Source organism: Podarcis vaucheri, assembly GCF_965113315.1.
Source record: "Podarcis vaucheri genome assembly, chromosome: 13".
NCBI classification, from domain to species: domain Eukaryota; kingdom Metazoa; phylum Chordata; class Lepidosauria; order Squamata; family Lacertidae; genus Podarcis; species Podarcis vaucheri.
This window is the reverse complement of record NC_138751.1, coordinates 39,634,815-39,653,004: the sequence shown is the minus strand read 5'-3', so window position 1 is coordinate 39,653,004 and position 18,190 is coordinate 39,634,815. Positions and strand designations below refer to the sequence as shown.

General features: G+C 46.1%; 1 protein-coding gene across 4 annotated transcripts; it reads right to left on the bottom strand.

Annotated features, from left to right (window-relative positions):
- Nucleotides 1–794: 794 nt before the first annotated feature.
- Nucleotides 795–16,475, bottom strand: ASPDH (aspartate dehydrogenase domain containing). Of its 4 annotated transcripts, none has more exons than XM_082194499.1 (8): nucleotides 16,270–16,475; nucleotides 11,606–11,670; nucleotides 9,876–10,020; nucleotides 7,567–7,651; nucleotides 4,384–4,533; nucleotides 3,093–3,319; nucleotides 2,840–2,979; nucleotides 795–1,005 (listed from the first exon to the last, which is right to left on the bottom strand). In XM_082194499.1, the coding sequence occupies exons 1-8, from the start codon at nucleotides 16,281–16,283 to the stop codon at nucleotides 968–970; spliced, it is 864 nt and encodes a 287-aa protein (XP_082050625.1). In that variant the 5' UTR covers nucleotides 16,284–16,475; the 3' UTR covers nucleotides 795–967. The 4 variants fall into 4 exon arrangements, with proteins under 4 accessions (XP_082050625.1, XP_082050624.1, XP_082050627.1 ...); XM_082194498.1 differs by lacking the exon at nucleotides 16,270–16,475 and adding an exon at nucleotides 15,828–15,874; XM_082194501.1 differs by lacking the exon at nucleotides 16,270–16,475 and adding an exon at nucleotides 13,571–13,640.
- Nucleotides 16,476–18,190: the final 1,715 nt, after the last annotated feature.

Sequence of the window (18,190 nt, the reverse complement as noted above, 5' to 3'; positions counted from 1 at the left end):
TTAATAATATTTATTTAACCGCAGTTCTATCCCACTATTTTTCAATCATGGAACCCAAGGTAGCATAAGATTCCATGATCCTGTAAGTGTGGTTCCCTGCTAGTGACCCATCCAGCCACTGATCAAACCCAGACCCACTTATCTTCAACAAGATGGTCTCTTGATGTGCCTTCAGACGATACCCTGGACCCTGCCAATAAATTAACAGCGTGAGCCTAAGCATATTTTACTTAGTGCCATTGAATTCAGTGGGACTTATTCCTCTGTAAGCCTGTTTAGAGTTGTAATACAAGTCGTCCTACACTGGGTTGTAGCCTCTAATCAATAATAAACAGTGCCAAGTAAAAGAGAGAGAAAAATTGAAGTATTAATGAGTATTTTTTAAAGGGAAGGAGAAAGAGGGGGGAAACGAGCCAGGTTAAGAGGCTTCTTTCCTCATATATTCTTATAATTAGATATTTAGTATAACGGTTGAGGAAGGCCAGTCAGATTATCTCCCCTGGTCTTTCCCCACATCTCTTCCATTTTCTCTAATTGACAATAATATGTGTTCCGTCTGCTCCTCAATCACCGGGGGATATTTTAACTCGCCAGTGTTGCAGCAATATTGCCGTGAGTGGCACTTGGAAGAGCCCTTCCCTGTTCCTCTAAAACACCCTTGAATCATATGAAAGACTCTTGAGGGCATCTCTCTAATAGGCCAAATGGGACTTGCTCCTAAGTAAGTGTACACAGGACTGCAGAATCCAGATTGCTTGTGGACGGCGGGTGCGAGACAAGAAGGCTGCTGGAAATGGAAGGAGGCAGAGATAGATGGATGTTTATAGAGTTGATGGATTAAAGGCATGCAGCGGGGTCTGAAGCTGGTATGTCTCTTCTTTCCCGGCCTTCTCAGCTCCCTACAACTGAACCTCTGGCACCCACAGAGATCGTCTGTGAATCCTCTAGAGAACAGATGCAATAAAGCTCAGCACAGATAGACTCGGCCTCCGTGGCCCTGGCACACTGTGGAAAGGAAAAGAAAAGTCAGAGCCCAAAGAACTGCCAAACCCCACCGCCCAACAGGGCCACTCAAGACATCACGATAGACAACACAAGATGAACCGGGCAATTCTATACACTTCTACCCAGAAGTAAGTCCTATTGTGTTCAATGGAGTTTGCTTCCAGGTGAGTGAATGGAGTTCGCTGTTCCCATGCTCAGTCTTCTATGGGCTGCTTTTGAGGGTGAATTCCCCCCCCCCTTAGGGCTTTCCTCCACTAAAAATGATGATGATGGGTGCTGCAAATCTTGGGGTTCCCCCAAGCCTGCATATACCTCCCTTTTTTGTGCACGGAGGGTTCTGCTTTGGCTACATAAGCTTCACAACATGGAGAATGAGTTTGCTATTCGTATATAACAGGGGTGGGGAACGTTTTCCAGCCATGCAGAAGTCATCTGTTTCTAAACACAAAGCCCTCCAATCCAGGCAAGGAAGGGGTGTCATCACAGTTGAAGAAGACATTCTAGAGCAGCCTTTCTCAACCTGTGTGTCCCCTGATGTGGATGAACTACAACTCCCATCACCCCTACCTAGCAAGGCCAGAGCTCAGGGATGATGGGATTTGTAGTCCAACAACTTCTGGGGACCTACAGGTTGAGAACCGCTGTTCTAGAGGTTGTGGAGCAGGGACAATGCAAGCTGTGGCCAGGGGAGGAGGTGTGGGCTGGGAGAGCACCAAGTGAGGTGTGCAGACAAGCATTTGGCCTCCAAGGTCCCAGGATCCCCACCCCGGGACATAGAATACCACCTGCATACTTTCCCTTAGATCTCTGCAACGGAAAGAGCCGGAAACTGGCTCTGTACGATGCTACAGCAATGGATTGAGGATGCAGTTGGCATTAAGAGCAGACGCTCCAAGTGTCCCTATTTTCCAGGGACAGTCCTGGATGTACAGATGCCATCCCGGTTTCTGATTTGATCCCACAATGTCCTGCTTTTCCTTAGGACTTTCCTATTTGCACCAGAGAAATGTTGGAGGGTATGGAGTTACGCAACGCCCGAGCCACCCAAAGAGAAGTTGTTTTAAATGTTTAGTGTTTTATTAGGTTTTTATGTATGTTGGAAACCACCCAGCGTGGCTGGGGCAACACAGTCAGATGGGCGGGGTATTATTCTTATTCTTGAATATGACTTCCCTATTTTCACTGGAGAAATGTTGGAGAGTATGCAATAGTGTAAATAGTAAAATTATTATTATTATTATTATTGATTAAAGTAAAGGTTAAGGGACCCCTGACCATTAGGTCCAATCGTGGCCGACTCTCGGGTTGCGGCGCTCATCTCACTTTATTGGCCGAGGGAGCCGGCGTACAGCTTCCGGGTCATGTGGCCAGCATGACAAAGCCACTTCTGGCGAACCAGAGCAGCGCACAGAAACGCCCTTTACCTTCCTGCTGGAGCAGTACCTACTTATCTACTTGCACTTTGACATGCTTTCGAACTGCTAGGTTGGCAGGAGCAGGGACTGAGCAACGGGAGCTCACCCCGTTGCGGGGATTCGAACCACCGACCTTCTAATCGGGAAGTCCTAGGCTCTGTGGTTTAATCCACAGTGCCACCTGCGTCCCTTTTATTATTGATTAAGACATCCCTATTTTCATCGGAGAAGTGTTGGAGGGTAGAAGGATGCAGTTAGCATTAAGAGTCATGATCAGAGCAAAACGTGGCGCCATCATATTGGAGAATTAGGAAGTGGGGAGGTTGCTGTTGCACTCAGATCTCGCTTGCAAGCTTCCCGTTGACGCTTGACTCCCCTTCCCGAGAAGAGGATGCTGGACCAGGGGGTTTCATCCTCACCTAACAGGCTGCTCCAGAAAGCGGCAAAAGTGGCTGCCCCTGTGACGGCCCCACAGGCAGCTGGGTTCTTGCGCTTTGTGCTGATGGAGAAACCGCCTTGTCCAGTGGCCTCAATTTCCACCACATGGTAATCAGGGAGGCTGTGGTGGGGAAGAGCAGTCAGTTAGACTGGAGCTTTAAAGTAGGATGGTGGCAGGCGCCATCAGTTTGCCAACATTCCCACCCACCTGGCAGGCAGAGACCAGGGACTCACTTGGGGTCAGCTATAAGACAGCCTTTCACACCGTCAAAGCCCAGGCTGGGGGCAGCCATGCAGGCTGCTGCCATGGTGTTGACGTTGTTGGGAGCCAAGGGACACAATCTCCGCACAGGGCCATCGTAGAGGACCACGCGTTCCTGCTGGGCACCTTTCGCAAGTTCCCCCAGGTGCCCACTTAGTCGGAAGCTGCTGGGGTGTTTCACCATTGTAACAGTCAGTGCCTAGAAGATGGAAGGATAAGAGTCAGAGAATTTGCCTTCCAGCCACTTATAACAGAGGTTTTCAAGGGGTGTGGTGTGACAGAGGAGGATGGCAAGTGTGACAGGAAGATTTAAGGAACCTTCACAGAAACAGTTAAACATTTCAGTGTGGATAATAATAATAATAATACATTGGTACCTCGGGTTAAGTACTTAATTAGTTCCAGAGGTCCGTTCTTAACCTGAAGCTGTTCTTAACCTGAAGGACCACTTTAGCTAATGGGGCCTCCCTCTGCCGCCGTGCCGCCGGAGCACAATTTCTGTTCTCATCCTAAAGCAAAGTTCTTAACCTGAAGCTCTATTTCTGAGTTAGCGGAGTCTGTAACCTGAAGCGTATGTAACCTGAAGCGTATGTAACCTGAAGCGTATGTAACCTGAGGTACCACTGTAGTAGTAGTAGTAGTAGTAGTAGTAGTAGTAGTAGTAGTAATATGCAGCCCATCTGACTTGGTTGCCCAAGCCACTCTGGGCAGCTTCCAACAAAATATTAAAAGCACAATAAAACATCACCCATTAAATAAATAAATAAAAATTCCTTCCAGTAATACCTTAGAGACCAACTAAGTTTGTTATTGGTATGAGCTTTCGTGTGCATGCACACTTCTTCAGCTACCTGGAAGGATTTTTTAAATTTTGTTTCAACTACGGCAGACCAACACGGCTATCTACAGTATCACCCATTAAAAACTTCCCTGAAGAGGTCTTCTAAAAGTCAAATCGTTGCTTATTTATTTGCTAAATTCTGGATTAGCAATATTTCATAATAGGGCATGATTTAAGAGTATGTGATGCAGTTGGGCATCACCACCTAGTTCTGTCATGGAATAAAGCCAGGATTACAATGTAAACAAAAAACGTATGTTTTTACACTGCTTGAAGACCTTTTTTGATGAAGTAGTTTATAAATCTGCAATCAATCAAATCAATTCTGGTAGTCAATATACTGCCACACACTCCTTCCTCTTTCCAGTCTTCCCATTTACCTACCCGCACTGCCAATGTGATGCCCCCCTCTGGGATCTTACCTGAAGTAACCCTCCATCATCCAACCTCTGGATGTCTTGTCCACCCCATAGAGCCCCACTGGGGATATAGAGGGTGTGCCCGGCCTCTCTTGAAGCTTTGCGTAATTTAAGCTCGGTGTCTAAATCTGCCAAGGCCGTTGGCGATCCCACCTAGGAGAATGTAGAAACATTTATTTTGCAGCTGCTGGTGTTGGGAAGCTAGAGGAAGAATGCTGATTTGGGTGAAGACTGGCTACTCCTCCCCATTTATTTAATGGCAAATAATTTATTTTGTTGGATACAGACAGGATGTGGGAGAGATTAGCATCTGACAAGAGCAGTGGGGTTGGAAGTTCATTTTCAGTGGGATAAGCAGGGGGGGTGGGCCTGTTAGGATTCTTTTCCCATGTTGCAGTCATGGGATTGTTTATACCACATGACAGTGTATGTTTTCATTCCACGTTGTGGGAAGTGACGGAGACAGGATGTTTGCATTACTGTGTTTCCGTGATGTAGGACGTTTGTCCTTTGTCCTTTCTCTTTGCTGTCTGATGCTGAAGAGGAAGTAGCTGGGTTATGATGCTCCAAGTGTATATATGTAAATAAACATAGTTCAGCTAAATTGCTGCGCTACTGAATCTGAACGCTGACTAACTATACTCTGCTGAGCCTAAAGTGTGCTGATGTCCCTTAGGTATCAGTCGCTGTGATGTTCGGGCTGGAGAAAGCTTTTGAATCTCCCGAACGAACGACCAGGAGGGAGAGAACATGCCAGTCGGGCATGTGTCTCTGCCGGACTCCTACTCGTGTGTAGGACCTCCTGACAGGGGCAAGGGTTTTAAGAAGGGGAGGGTCTTAGGAGGAGAGAGGCGGGAACAGAGATATTTCTGTGGCATAACCAAAGTCTGGAAGACACCACGTTAGCCACCCCCAGTTTAGTTAGTATTGAGCAAGGGGGAATCAGTGAGTGCCCTGATTAAACATCAGGCAGCTTCCTAGGTGTGGAAAGAAAATGTAAAGCAGGAAGGGGAGCCCTCAGGACCTCGGATCTGGTCCATTTGCCACCTGTTGAGATTCAGCATCCAAGCGATGGACAACCATGCAAAGCGTACTAGTTGAAATCACTCTCCACCCTCTCTTTTGAAGAGGCAAGGAAGCACCACCTGCGACTGTTGTGTGGTTCGATTCCTGCCTCCCATTTCACAGGCATCTCCCAAGGGCAACAGAACCATCAACATCATCTATTGAGCCAAAAGTTAATTTGGGGGGTTTGTTTATTTTTAAGTGATTTGGAGCAGCTGCAGAACTGTTCAGGTTTTTTTGGATTGTGCAGGCTTTAATCACAAGAGCATATAGGAAGACAAAAGAAAAATCTATTTGCATAACACGGTCAAGGCTGAGATGAGAAACTTTTCCGGCAGAAGCGGAGAAAGACAGATGCTAGATTTGTGAGGTTTGAATCGTGGGCGAGGGGTGGATGGAGGCTGAATGAAAAGGAACACGCATGTTCCCTTAATAGGACAAGCCCAAATTGTCTCTGTTTATTGCAGGCCTTCTGTCTGGACACCAGAAATCATCTGGAGTGTTCGGAGGTTCTTGTGTTTTGTCTGGTCCCTATAAATAACACTGTGTGATGTTTAAATGCTCCTGTGGTTATTTTTATAAATTTCTGAGCTCTAGACCAGAACTATGCTGTTAGCAGAACAAAACAAAGCTTTACAAAATAAATAGGTGAGAGAAATCTCTCTCTCTCTCTCTCTCTCTCTCTCTCTCTCTCACACACACACACACACACACACACACACTGCCAATGGCTGGTCACAGTAAAACTGGTTCACAACAACACTATTGCACAGTGCAGAACCATTGACAAATGTAAAGAAAGGGCAAAATCTGCAGGACAGTTTATGTTATACAAACAGCATCAGAACAGCCTCACTTACAATTTGCCAGCCCAGAACATTAAAAAATAAATAAAAATGAAGCCAGCTGCCAACACATTGGCTAGGTTCATTTGCTTCCAGGTGACTTGGATATTGACAAGCTGGAAAGTGTGCAGGGGAAGGCAGCCAACATGATAAAGGGTCTGGAAGCCTGATGAGGAATGGTTGAGGGAGTTGGGTGTGTTCAGCCTGAAGAAGAGAAGATTGAGAAGCGACATGGTAGCCACCTTCCAATATCTGAAGGGCTGTCCCATGGAAGATGGAGGAAGCTTGTTTTCTGCTACTCCGGAAGGGAGGACCCAAACCAATGGATGAAAATGACAAGAAGGGAGATCCCGAGAAAACTTTAGGGAGAACATTCTGAACAGGCCAGCTGTTCCTTTGGAAGTTTTGAGATAGGTTGTGTTATGTACTGAAGTTCTCACCCTGGGCCAGCAGGGGGATAATGTACATAGTTCAGGTCCACATATGCAAATAAGGGATCGAAAGTGACGTTCAGTGATTGGATAGTTACAGAAAGTTGTTACAGTTACATTGTACTGGAGCTCTATATAAGCAGGCTGGCTGAACACTTCAGTTCTGTTCTGACCTGTGAATAAACAAGAGCTGTTTGAAGAATCGCTGTGTCGTCTGATATGATGGGTGGGCATCTGTTAGAGATTCTTTAGCTGTGATTCCTGCATTGCAGAGGGTTGGACTAGATGGCCCTTAGAGGTCCCTTCCAGCCGTACAATCCCGTGATTCTATGATTGAGGCAAGAAGCACTTCTCTGGATGCAGGTGGCCCCTGGGGCGGGGGGAAAGTTATGGAACACTCCCCCCAGACTGACTCACCTGGCAACTGCAATAACACCTTTTCTGTGTCAAGTGAAGACCCTTTTTATTCTCCTAGCTCTTTCAATACTACCTGTATCATGCAATTTAGATCTTTTGATTCTGGGTTTTAGGCTATGTCATATGGATTTTATGCTGATTTTGTTGACGGAGGAGATATTTGTTTAATACTGGCTTTTGCTTTATTTGGATTCTATTTTCTATTCTACCTTGGGGGGGGGGACACACGTTTTGTATATCACCCAGGGGATTGTGTTGATGGGAAGAATAAAAATGTGTTTGGGGCAGGGTAGAAGTGGGGGGGGGGAGAGAAAACAATGATTCTCATTGAACCAAGCCAAGGTCAGAAAGACGATCTAACTAACCACACCTTGAAGGGGGTGTCCTGGTGCCAGATGCCTCTTTCTGAAGGCACCTGCAGCCCTTACCATGAAATCTGCAGCTTTCAGAAAGGACTCCCCGTGATCTTGGACAATGCAGGGATGGGCCACTTCAATGATGACGTCAGCCCGCCTTTGGAGAGAGGAGAGAGGCATGGTAAGATGGCTGGATTTGTAATTGAGCCAAGGACACTCTGGATGAGGGTCCAAGCCAAACCTTAGTGGCAAGTGTGGAGAATGGCAATCTGGTCCCCCACCATAGCTGTCAACTTACAGATTTGAAAATAAGGGACCAGCAGACTCGAAAATAAGGGATCAGCAGCCAAACAAAGCCTCAAATGGTGGTTCCCACAGCGCAGCAACCCGGCAAAGGGGATGCAGCAAGGAAAACCACTTTCACCACTCCGCTGGGAAGCGCTGAGCAAAGGCGAGTCCCCAGGACATGCAAGCTACACCCCCAGTCATTCTTAGACTCCTTATTGGGTGAGCAACGCAGCCAAGCAACACAGTTGGAGCCTCCCTCCTCCCTGACCAGCAGGGAGGGAGGGAGAGGAGCTGCTTCCTTTGAAACCCGCGAAATTTAAGGGACATCATCAATAAGGGACAGCAGCGGGACACAGCGCTAGGATAAAGGACTTTCCCGCCAAATAAGGGACGGTTGACAGCTATGTCCCCCACTCTGAAGTCCCCCATCTTTGGACGACTGATTTGCAGTGGCTCTCCAGAGTTTTCCTAGCCCTACCTGGAGAAGCTGGGAATTGAACCCAACTTGCCTGCGCACTGTCTTGCCAGGGTGGTGCATGCCCAGGTTATCTCCTGCTTGCACTACTGCAATGCGCTCTACCTTTGAAGGTGACTTGGAAACTATAACTAATCCAGAATGCGGCAGCGAGACTGGTGAGACCATATAACACTGGTCCTGAAAGATCTACAGTGGCTCCCAGCACGTTTCCGAGCACAATTCAAAGCGTTGCTACTGACCTTTTAAGCCCTAAAAGGCCTTGGGCCTGTAAACCTGAAGGAACGTCTTCACCCCCATCGTTCAGCCCACACACTGAGGTCCAGCTCCGAGGGCCTTCTGGCAGTTCCCTCACTGCAAAAAGTGAAGTTACAGGGAACCAGGCAGAGGGCCTTCTTGGTAGTGGCACCCACCCCGTGGAACACCCTCTCATCAGATGTCAGGGAGATAAGTAACTATACGACCTTTAGAAGATATCTGAAAGCAGCCCTGTATAAGGAAGTTTTTTTTAATGTTAAATGTTTTATTTTTTATATATGTTGGAAACCACCCAGTGTCTGGGGTAACCTAGTCAGATGGGTGGGGTACAAAAACAACAACAACAAAACCTTTGGCATGCAAAGTATCTGCTCTGTCAATGAGCTATGGCAACATTGTGAAAGGTCAGTGCAATCCTAGGACTGCTTACTTGGATGCAGAGATGGGGGAGAAATGAGACTCAATTCACATTTTAAGGTAAACCTACATAATTCACACTTTCCAAAATGATATATGAACTGAAATATATCCTTTGAAATTCACACTCCTCTGAATTTTGCAATGCAGTTCTCCAGGTAAGTGATGTGTATGAAAATATGAAAATAACATATAAAAATATATTAGGGGATGCTTCGTTGCAAAAATGTATATATTATGCAAAAAATTATATTGTCTATTAGAAGAAATTGCACTAAAATGCCAGTGAATTTTCATGAGGACTTAAAACATATACAGTAGTATCTTGGAAGTCAAATGGAATCTGTTCCGGAAGTCCGTTGGACTTCCAAAGCATTTGACTTCCATATTGTGGTTTCTGATTGGCTGCAGGAAGCTCCTGCAGCCGATCGGAAGCCCGGCCAGATGTTCAGCTTCCAAAAGAACGTTCGAAAGCAGTCACTTCCGGGTTTCGATCATTTGGGAGCCAAAACGTCCAAGTTCCAAGGTGTTTGACAACCAAGGTACGGCTGTACATATATCACAGGCTGATGCAGAAAGGTGGGGGAACCAAAATTTAAGATTGCAAAAAGTGAAATTGACAGATAAATTCCCCCTTACTTGGGTGCGAGTGCCAGTGAGATCGATGAGACTTACTCCCAGGTAGGCGTGCAGGGGAATGCAGGCTGAGTGTTTATCTCAAAGTATTGTGGCATGGGAATAGCCAAGATTTTTGTATGGGGGGGCAGGCCTTTTGTTAGGGGGGCAGAACCTCGGCTATGTATTTTTATCTATTGGGGGGCAGCTGCCCCTCCCTTCCTCCTCCTTGGCTACACCCATGGTTCATGGTGGTTCATTTTCTTTATCCTCACCATTACACACATGTGTGAAAGCAGCCAGATCCTGGCTGCGCTTGTTTGCTCACCGCTCCAAGAAGTCCGTCAGCTTCCCCAGCTGCAGCTCCTCTGGCACTGTCCCCACCAGCTTCCTGGCATCCCGGTTCCAAACAAAGGCCAGCTCCAGCCCATGTCGGAGTCCGTCATCTTGTAGCCGTTTCACCAGGTACTGGCCTGGAGACAGAAAGTGGAACAGAAAAGTATCACAGATCCAGGAACTTGGCTCTGTGTCTCAAACACCTGCTGCCCCGTCAAATCTGTTTCTTGCAGAGGCACGAATGCCCGTCTACTAATTTCTGGCATCATTTCCCAGGATTTCTCAAACTCTGACACAGACTAACATCACAACAAAGACAGAGAGTGAGAGAGAGAAATGGTGTTCTCTTAGGATGCAGAGCTCATTTTTGTCCTTTGGGTGGCATCTTTTCGAGTTCCCAGTAAAGGAATCAGTTTCCATGCCCTGTTTTGTGAGTGCCAAGAAAGATCTGCCTGGCCACAGTGGGAAAACAGAAAGATATTATTCTGATTCTGCAAAGCAATTATTTTCTTCTTAAAGAAGTAATACATTCAGAAGTACAGTGGTACCTCGGGATGCGAATGGGATCCGTTCCAGAGCCCCATTCGCATCCTGAATAGAATGTAACACGCGATGGCGCGTCTGCGCGGGTCACATTTTGCCGCTTCCGCGCATGCCGTCATTTTGAGCGTCTGCGCATGCGCGTGTGGTGAAACCCGGAAGTAACGTGCTCCGTTACTTCTGGGTTGCTGTGGAACGCAACCCAAAAGTGCTCAACCTGAAGCACATTCAACCCGAGGTATGACTATAAAGGTAAAGGACCCCTGGATGGTTAACTCTAGTCAAAGGCGACTATGGGGTTGCAGCGCCCATCTCGTTTTCAGGCCAAGGGCATTTGTCCACAGACAGCTTACCGGGTCATGTGGCCAGCATGACTAAACCGCTTCTGACACAACAGAACACCATGATGGAAACCAGAGCGCACAGAAACTCCATTTACCTTCCCACCACAGCAGTACCTGTTTATCTACTTGCACTGGTGTTTGCTAGGTTGGCAGGAGCTGGGACAGAGCAATGGGCGCTCACCCTATTGCAGGGATTCGAACCACCAACCTTCCGATTGACAAGCCCTAGAGGCTCAGTGGTTTAGACCACAGCGCCACCTGCGTATCTGTACATTTAGAAGTAGAGAACTTCCCCAATAGCTTTCACCTCCAGCACAAATCAATGGCAGGGCCACACAGAGAAACAAATAATTTAGCAGGAATGAGGAACTTGCACCCTTCCCAATGTTGTCGGACTGCCATCAGCCCCAGCCAGGGGGTTTAGACTCGATGGCCCTTGTGGTCTCTTCCAACTCTATGATTCTAGTCAATGGTGAGGCATGGGTGGAAGGATCCATCAGGTCTCTCAGTTTCTCAGCCACTCTGGCCCACAAACTCACTGGTACAGAGGACTCTTATCATCAAGTTTGTGGGCCACACCTCCAAATGTTACATGGACATGGCAATATAACAAGTATTCTGAGAATCATCAGGTCTTTTCGAAACCAAGACAGGATAAATTGTTTTATGAAACACATTGTGTGTGTGCGTTTTAAATTTTATTTTGAAATAAAAGACACAATAGAGGACTGGACAGTGAGAAAAGGTACTCAACAAAGGGAGAAAACACATTGCCTAGGAAAGCCATCTTAAGAATCAGATGGACAGAGGAGGGAAATTGTCAAGAAACACCACCTACCTAGATGCCCATAGCCCACAATTCCAACCCGTCTTCTCCTTTGATCCCCGGACATTCTGCCTGTCCTGGTTTAAGAAAACAACAGATATGTGATATTGTTCACTGCAGAGAAGCATGGATCAGGGACTGAAAGGGTTTGACTGCCTACCCATATTTATGCCACAGATCTAACAGTGAAATCCTATATGTGTCTTCTAGAAACTTGAGGCCCCTAGAGTTTAGTGGTATTTACTTGAAGGTACGTAAGTGTACACAGCAGAGCAACGTCTGGCCCTCCAGTCATTGCTGGATCCCAACACCCATCAGGCCCCGTCAGCATGCCCAATGGTCAGGGACGATGGGAGTTGTAGTCCAGTAATATTTGAGGGCCATCGCTGATATGCAGGATTGCACCCCAAATTCACCACTGGGCAAAACACTCACTGCTCCATCTTCATTTTGATTCCCAAGGCGAAAAATATTAATTGTAGCAATAATATTTGCATAAAGCAAATATGAAAACCATTGTAAATTTTAAAGTGGATTGCATGTTTGTACAGGTTAAGCATCCGCCTGCAGTGCTCTCTGTGTGCGCACGTATAAAAAGATGTACAAAGAGAGAAAGAGCTTCTGTGCCATTTGACACTTCAGAGTGAGCAGCTATTTGAATTTAAGAGCCGATTCTTCACCTTCACACCCCCTAGATTTCTCATTACTCATTTAATTGATCGGCCGCAGCTGGATCTGTGTGAATGGATTCCGCTGAAAAGCATTTATGTTTTGAGATGGTATGATAGCGCCTGCAAGACATCAGTGGATGTTGCTTCATCACGTGATAGGCATGCATGTGAAGGAGCCCTGAGAAAATATGCCTGTCTTTCCTTCCCTGTTCATCCTTTGAATAGTGCATCCCTGTTTCTTCTCTTTTACATTTTGTTCCACTTCTGCCACCATTGACACCGCCTGCCTCTATATCAAGGGTGAGGAACCTATGGTTTGGTGTAGAGCAGATTTTTAATTCAGTTTTCATTATATATATTTCAAAATATATATATTTTCAATTTTATACATTTCAATAATTTTACAACAGTTTTAACATTTCTAAACTCGACTTCCTTTCTCCTCTTCCTGTGGTTCCTAAAATTTATTTTTTATATTTCCTGCATATTCCAAATTAACTTAAACATTTATTTATCTACTTTAAATGTATACTCTTATGAAACTGCAGGTTATTACATTAAGCCTGCCACTGTTCTTATCTGTTCACAGTTTGTTTGTAAATATCCAATAAACCATTTCCATTCTTTTATAAGAAGTTTGTTATCTTGAGTTCTTATTTTTCCAGTAAGTTTTGCCATTTTCGTTTTTGTATCCATTCTTCTTTCATTGGGACTTCTCCTTCTTTCCATTAAAACATTGCCTTTGCATTTAAAACTGAATCTATCACACTTTCCAAAACAATATGAGAACCGAAACGCCCCCATCTTTCGAAATTTGCATTTATCTGAATGTTGTGATGCATTTCCCTAACCACCCAAGGTTTACAAAAATGTATATATTAAGGGGGCAAGTGTGTTTAAAATGAATGCATTCATTAAAACAACATATAGAAATTCATTATATTACAGGAAATTGCTCGCAAAAATTAGTCAAAACTGCATGCAAACTTGTGTTCATCAGAAGAAATCCATACTAAAATCCACCACTTGCTGCAGAAATGTGAAAAACTGAGTTTAAGATTGGAAATGTGAGCGAAATTGACTAATCCTTCCATCCTTACCCATCTGCCATCCATATGTTGTCATAGATGATGGGTGTTGTAGTCTAGGAATGTCTGTATTAGCTACCACTCCTCTCTCTTTATTTCTTTGTCTTATCCTTCCAGTTAGTTAATAACTCACCATCCGAAATAGACTTTATATCTCACCTTCCACCAGCCGCATACCTATAGGCCCCCAAACCCCTCCACTTTTTGAACTGACTCACCTGAGTCGGTTGCACTGATTCTCTGGTACTCAGGCAACTGCAGGATACCAGCACAAAACAGAGGACTTATTTGTATTGGTGCCCTTTGGTCAATTAATCCCTGGAGGATGTTAATTATTAGCCTGGGGCCTGCAATTCCCCAGAGAATGGGTTGCTGGCAGGCAGGCATTAGTTAGAAGACAGCTAGTGAAATTCCCTCGTAAACTCTGCCGAGCTGCTTCTTGGCTATATAGCATCAAATAATGACTTGGATATGTGAATGCGTCGTCACAGATTAATTGCCACAGGTAGCATTTTTATGTTGTCATTACACGCTCCTTGCACTTCCAAGTACTGCAATGTTCCAGGGGCATCACTTTAGGGCTGGCAGTGCAATCTTATTCATGTCTGCTCGGAAGAAGTCCCACTGAGATCAGTCGGACTTGCTCCCAGCTATGTATGTGTAGGATTTCAGCTTTGTGTTTTGTTAGGGGCTTTATAAAAATTATATTTATAAAAGAGGAGCAGCTTCTTGTGTATTCACTAAAGACAGGGGGAGAAGTACCATTCATTTCACATTTTAATGCGAACCTATTCAATTAGCAAAGGGACGCGGGTGGCGCTGTGGGTTAAACCACAGAGCCTAGGACTTGCTGATCAGAAAGTCGGCGGTTCAAATCCCCGCGATGGGGTGAGCTTCCATTGCTCGGTCCCTGCTCCTGCCAACCTAGCAGTTCGAAAGCACGTCAAAGTGCAAGTAGATAAATAGGTACCGCTCCGGCAGGAAGGTAAATGGTGTTTCCGTGCGCTGCTCTGGTTCGCCAGAAGCGGCTTAGTCATGCTGGCCACATGACCCGGAAGCTGTACGCCGGCTCCCTCGGCCAATAAAGTGAGATGAGTGCCGCAACCCCAGAGTTGGCCGTGACTGGATCTAATGGTCAGGGGTCCCTTTACCTATTCAATTGGCAGTTCCACACAAAAAAAAATACATGAACCAAAACATAGCTATTCTTCAAAATCTGCACTTCTTGGACCTGACAACATGTACACAAATGAATATCAGGGGGAAAGTTTGCATTTTTAAAAAATAGTGAGCATAGCATATAAAAATGCATTATATTAAGATAAATTGCTTGCTAAGCTGTTTATTTGGAAAAACATGCACCAAAGCACTGGTGAGTTCTCATGAGGATTTTTATTTTCTGCAAAGTGATGTGGACATGGGGCAAGCTGAACTGAAGACTGAAAAAAATAAGAAACAGTGGAACTGAAATTGACATGTCTATCCATCCCTAGCATTCGCTCACATCCACAAACGCTTCCAGTTTCAGCTAAGGGACAAACCAGATGTGATGTTGATTGTGTCGTTCGAGGTTCCCGTTGTGTTTTAGGTCATGCTTGGAATGACTGCTAGTTCAGATGAATAATGTTTCTGTTGACTATTGTCCCTCTCTGTCCTGGTATAAGCCTTGGCCTTCTTCCCCTTCATTTATCCCTCTTCCTCCTACACTTGCAAACTTGTGTTTTTGCTTGTTCATCCCCCGCCCAAACGCTTGACAAATGCTGAATTTGCACATTTGCCCCGGTGAACTCACAGACAACCGATAAATTGGCTGCAGCACACGGAAAAAGTTTGCTCCGAAAGTGGGATGGGATCAAGCAGACTGAACTTTCTGAGAAAAGGAATGAGTGGACAAATTAACGGGGAATCCAGGACCCTATTCAGGTGTCCTTGCCCAAACCTGATGTCAGGGAACTGACATCGGAGCAGAGTGAAGAGGCTAGGCTCCCAGATTCTGCAGGAGAGGGAACGAGTAAGGGAAGAGAGAGGACGTCCTCTGGGGAAAGAAGTCCAGGTGACACCAGGAAGAAGGGAGAGGCAGAGAGCACTTCGGAGGGGAGGCTCCGAGACTCTTCCAGCGAAGTCAGTGAGGAGAGTGGAGGACCACCACTTGGCACGCCCACTCTGCGCAGAAGGCTTCCGCGCAGAGAGGCGAGGCGAAGGTTGTCCGTTAAGGAATTCTTATGCTGGAGGAAATTTAGGAGACACCCACTGACAGATTCTGCCAGCGATTGAGCAGCAGCGCATAAGGGCTGCTCAGCCGGGGAAAGACGCAACCACCCCAAGCAGTTGGGAACAGCTGGAGGTTTACACACAAGCAACCCCAATTCCCATGATACCTGCGTAGGGAGAAGCACATGCCAGCTCTCCCTTCAACTCCACTATGCATGTCAGCTCCTATTCCACCATTGCCATATTGAGCAGGAATGTATTTACCTGTTCAGCTGAATACATTTAGGAGCCTCCATGCAATATCAAGGTTCCCAAGTGCAGGGAAGATTATTCCTGTGTCCATAGTCATAGAATCGTCGAGTTGGATGAGACATCAGTGGTCATCTAGTCCAACGCGCTGCAATGCGGGAATCTCAGCTAAAGCATCCATGACAGATGGCCACACAACCTCTGCTGAAAAACCTCCAAGGTGTGGGGATGTTCAGGGATGCAGGAGAGGATATATTGTTTGATTATAGCCTTTCCAACTTGTGTTAACAAGTTCACATTTTAGCAGAGTAACATTCCCCATTTTAAACACACAGCGGATGCGTTTGTTCAGGTTCGCTAAAACCTCTATAATAACTGTTCTGGTATTTCCCCCTTATTCCCTCATAAAAGATAACAGGCACAGTCTTCTATAAAAGTATAAAAAGAGTTTACTCACATTCTGTTCACCATCAGATCCCAGAAGGCAGACTTAGCTTAGAAAAGTAACATACACCTGGAAACTATCCCATAAAGAGACAGTCCCTTTGTCCTCTCTTGGCTGGAGGCCAAGAGAGCATCTTTGGCTAAGCAGATGTTGCTTCTTCAAGGAAAGTAGTCATAGAGAGAGGGAGGTGGCTGCCTTGCCCTGTGCTTTTGTCGTTACCTGCACAGGTGAGGCCACACCCACCTCTAGTCACATAAGGAGAAAGTCTGTCCCAGCCCAGAAGGAAACAGGAAGTTTACCTGCTGGCTGGACAAACATTCCTCCCCATGTGTAAACATGTTCACTCTAGGAATGTTGTACTTGACTGCTCTTGTGTTTCACATCCCACACAAGGAAGGAGAGTCTGCAACCTCCCTAGGGAGACTGTTCCACTGTTGAACAGATCTTACCATCAGAAGGTCCTTCCTGATGTTTAGTTGTAATCTGCTTTCTTGTAATGTGAAGCCATGGGTTCGAATCCTACCCTCTAGAGCAGGAGAAAACAAGCTGGTTCCCTCTTCCATGTTACAGCCTTTAAGGTATTTGAAGGTGGCTATCGGATCTCCTCCCAGTCTCCTCTTTTCCAGGCTAAGCATACCAAAATCCCTCAACCGCTCCTCATAGGGCATGGTTTCCAGACCCTTGATCATCTTGGTTGCCCTCCTCTGCACATGTTCCAGCTTGTCAACATCCTTCTTAAATTGCGGTCTCCAGAGTGGGAAGCTCCATGTGGGAAGCTCAGATTTGCAGGTGGTACCCATGGGGACACTGGGCACAGGGCTAGCATGTTTGGCCTGCTCCTCCATACGTGGCACCAGGCAGTGTGGAGTAGTGGTTACAGTGTTGGACCAAGGCCTGGAAGAGCAGAGTTCAAATCCCAACACGGCCATGATGCTCACTGGGTGATCTTGTGCCATTCCTTGTCTCTCAGCCTAGCCTATATCTCAGGGCAGGATGAAGTAGAGAGAAGCAGGAGAGAACCATGTTTGCCACCTTGGGGTCGCTGGGAGAAAGGCGGGCTAGAAACACTAATATATAATGCTTGCAAAGGGCTTACATTCCATAGGTGTAATGGTGGCACCTGAACACAGGGTGATGCCAAAGGTTTGCGATGCTGGCATGAAATCGTTGCCGTTCTCTTCTCCTCCAGTTACAAGGGACCAGGGGAAGTCTATGCCATTTGAAACGGAGGACCCAACCACAGCTGATGTTATTTTTCTTCCTAGAATAATCAGAGGTGGGCTAATAATAATTGAGATCACAGATGGGGGGGGGTTAACCCTTTCCTCATCTGCTGCAATCCTGGGAAAATTTTGTTCAGTTATTTGCAATGGGATGGGAAGGAGGGGTGGAATCCCCTGTTGGTGTCAATTGGGCTTTTCTGTCCAATATGCATGCTGGCTTCAGAGCACAGGATTTTCCCCACAAATACAGCAGAAGAGGATCAGGGAAGCAATTCCTTTGCACGCAGAAGGTCCCAGGTTCAGTCCTCGGTGTCTCTGGGTAGGACTGTGTCGGTCCCTGGTCTGAAACCCTAGAAAGCGGCTGTCAGTCAAGCATCAAAAGGCTGGTCCCCTCTGCTTTTTTGTACATCTGACATTGAGTGGCATTGCTCCGCTCTCCTCCTGCAACCCTAAACCCTCCAAGTGCCCCTATTTTCCAAGGATTTTTGGAAGCTGTTCTGATTTGATCCTGGAATGTCCCACTTTTCCTTAGGATGTCACTATTTTCACCAGAGAAATGTTGGCGGGTATGGAGTTATGTTATACACACCCCTCCCGAGCCAAGGAGATAAGTAACTACACAACCTTTAGAAGATATCTGAAGGCTGTATAGGGGAGGTTTTTATGTTTAAGTTTTTATATATGTTGGAAACCACCCAGAATGGCTGGGG

What these genes read in the sequence shown, in the direction of transcription:
- ASPDH (XM_082194498.1), bottom strand. Translation starts at nt 15,859, where the DNA reads ATGGAGGCTCCTAAATGTATTCAGCTGAACAG. An exon ending in AAATGTATTCAGCTGAACAG is followed by an intron (nt 11,671 to 15,827) that starts GTAAATACATTC and finishes TTCTTAAACCAG; the next exon opens with GACAGGCAGAATGTCCGGGG. An exon ending in TGAAAGCTGCAGATTTCATG is followed by an intron (nt 4,534 to 7,566) that starts GTAAGGGCTGCA and finishes ACATTCTCCTAG; the next exon opens with GTGGGATCGCCAACGGCCTT.